General features: G+C 54.2%; 2 protein-coding genes across 2 annotated transcripts in view; one reads left to right on the plus strand and one right to left on the minus strand.

Moving 5' to 3' along the window:
- The window catches only part of ETH_00040510 (uncharacterized protein), a gene marked incomplete at both ends in the record, with an annotated part of 4,091 nt that extends 4,060 nt beyond the window's left edge, over positions 1 to 31 (plus strand). Inside the window, one exon of the mRNA XM_013373805.1 lies at positions 1 to 31. Within this exon, the coding sequence (XP_013229259.1) occupies positions 1 to 31 (31 nt within the window).
- A 1,529-nt stretch (positions 32 to 1,560) lies between these two features.
- The window catches only part of ETH_00040515 (ATP-citrate synthase, putative), a gene marked incomplete at both ends in the record, with an annotated part of 2,789 nt that continues 1,566 nt past the window's right edge, over positions 1,561 to 2,783 (minus strand). The window contains one exon of the mRNA XM_013373806.1: positions 1,561 to 2,772. Within this exon, the coding sequence (XP_013229260.1) occupies positions 1,561 to 2,772 (1,212 nt within the window). The remainder of the gene's footprint in view (positions 2,773 to 2,783) is intronic.

A 2,783-nucleotide genomic window follows, 5' to 3' on the forward strand; every position in this document is an offset into this window, starting at 1 on the left:
AGCATCTGCTGCAGCAGCGCACACAGGATGAAGGCAAAAGGTCTTTGGGGACTTTGAAAGCATTTGTTGGAGAGTTGCTTGCATGCAAGTAGGCTTGGCTAGCACAGAATAAAATAAAATGGGAATAAATGCAAAAGATAAAATGTAAGTATTTTGCATGCAAAGCAGCACACAGAGTGAGTTGGGATGCATGAATTGCAGGGCAGCTGGGAGCTCTCTTTGCATGTCCATCTAAATAACTGAGTGGAAACTGAACAATAAATGATTAAAAGTAAGAAACAATACAAATGATTTTGTTTTAATTGAATTTACATTTTAAATGCATGCAAAACCTTCGAAGCCCCACTTCAATTCAAACTCGAGGGCTTTGGGGCTGCGCCTCTGCGCCCTTCCGGCAATTAATGCATGCATGCGCATGCAGCCGAATATGTCACTTTACATGTTTACATTTATATTTACATTTACATTTACATTTATAATTATTACATTTATAATTATATTTATGTATATGTATTTAAATAAATGTATAAATGTATGTATATGCATGTAGCTGCAAGTACACCAGTACGTACACATATGTATATATATGTATATGCACATATATGTATATATATACATATATAGGCATACATGTATATATATTTATGCACATATTCTATATATATATATATAGGCACACTTACAAATGCCTGTAAACAACGAATAATCGCATTAACCGGATATCCACACAAATACATCTGCACAAGTCCATAAATACATTTACGCATATATATGTATATATATCGATATCTATGTGTAGATATATATAAATATATATATGTTTATCTACACATAAATATATATATATATAAATATATATACATATATATTGTATATGTATATATACTCACACACGCACATATACGCATGCATATGTATATATATGTATGTATATATATATATTTCCTTGCATGCACATCTGCGCATGCACGCACACTTCTTCAAAACTTCTTCGTCATCGAAGCCACATCTTCCTCCCAATCCAAATAATTTAAAAACTTCTTCGCCTCCAAAGTCCACGAACAGTCGGCGAAGCCTAGGGGCTATAGGGGGCCCCTAGAGGGGCCCCTAGAGGGGCCCCTAGAGGATCCTCTCCATAGGGTGCCCCCTAGGGCCCCCTGAATGACCCCACTCGGGCCATTTGTCCTGTATGGGGGCCCCTACGGGGGCCCGTCCAATTCGCGTGGGGGGCCCCGTGGGGCCCGCCTGGGGCCCCTTAGCTGATTTCACTGCGGGCCCTCGAGTACTCGACATCCCACCTCTAGAGTCCCAGTGTGGCTCTGTCTTGATCTTCATGGGGGCCTCCTTGGGCCCTTCCTGGTACCCTTTTGGTACCCTTTAGTGCCCTTTCAGTGAGGGGCGCCGTGTGCTGGAAGTACCTCAACAACGCCAGCACCGGAGCCCCACTTTGGCTCTCCCCTAATCACGGCCCTGGGGCCCCTGGGGCCCCCCTGAGGCCGCAGGGGCCCCCCGGGTCCCGCAGGGGCCCCCCTGGGCGCGGAGGGGCCCCGTGGCGCGGGGTCAGCGGGGGGCCTCGTACCCCGGGAGGACGTAGGCAATGTCGTCGACGTCGTGTCTGTAGAGTCCCTGTTTGAGCCTCTTTTGGTCGAGGAAGTGGCCTATGAAGCCGATGCTGCGGCCGAGGACGAAGAGCCCGTTGATGCAGCCGTTGTCGATGTAGTCGTGGGCCTCGGGCTCGGAGAAGAAGCCGGAGTGCAGCAGCAGGTCGCACATGGAGACGCCAATGAGTCCGTCGACGTTGAGGATCAGCGAGGCCTTTTTCCGCGTGGTCTCCTGCTCGACTTGGAGCGCGAAGTGGACGAGCGGCGTCTCCGGGAAGTGCTGGAGACAGAAGTTCTTGAGGAGTTCGACGCGGCGGTCGGGGTTGTGGAGGGACTTGACTCTGTGGCCAATGCCCATGATGAGCTGGTTCTTGGCCTTGGTGTCTCTGACGAACTCCGCGGGAGACAGTCCCCTGCGGAAGGCGCCCAGGAACTGCTGCGCAGCCTTGTCGCAGGCGCCGCCAAACCTGTCTCCGATCGTGCAGAGGCCCGCAATCAACGAGCTGATCAAGTCCTTGCCAGCCCTGGCCGTCACAATGACGTTGTGGGCCCCACAGACCGCGGGCCCGTGGTCCGCAGTCAGCAGCAGCACCAGCTCCAAGTACCTGTAGCAGTAGGGGGCGAGGGGCCGCTTGAACCACAGGAGCGAGAGCACGCCGCCCACGCCCAAGTCCTCCTGGACGACTCTGCTGATGGGCCAGCCCGCGTAGAGCAGCTCTTCGCCGCGGTCGTCGGAAATGGTGGAGACGAAGCCCTTGGGCTTGCGCACGAGGCCCATCTTCTTGGCCCACGCGTAGTCCAAGGGCACCCGCGGCACAGGCGTCTCCTTCCTGGGGACGACCTCGCCGCTGCGGACCAGCTGCTGGAAGAGACTGCGCACAGTGTCCCCCAGCGCGTGGAAGGAGGCCGGCACGAGGGCGCCCGCGGCCCGCAGCGCGGCGTTCTTCGCCGCGGCGTGCTCCTCGCCGCTGCTGGCCCAGGCCCCCGCGTGGCCGAAGGCCACCTCCGTGGCCATCAGCGGCGCACAAGTGCCCACGCACCAGGCCACGAGGGGCTTGCGGAGTCTGCCGTCCCGGAGCGCAGCGGCGACTTCGAGCTCGGCGGCGCCGCCCACCTCGCCCAGCAGCAGCAGCAGCTTCACGTCGGGGTCCCGCTGCAGCCGCAGCAGGTGCTGCAGCATGC

The sequence above is a fragment of the Eimeria tenella genome, genomic scaffold (genome assembly GCF_000499545.2).
Source record: "Eimeria tenella Houghton genomic scaffold, Eth_scaff1754, whole genome shotgun sequence".
Taxonomy (NCBI): Eukaryota; Apicomplexa; class Conoidasida; order Eucoccidiorida; family Eimeriidae; genus Eimeria; species Eimeria tenella.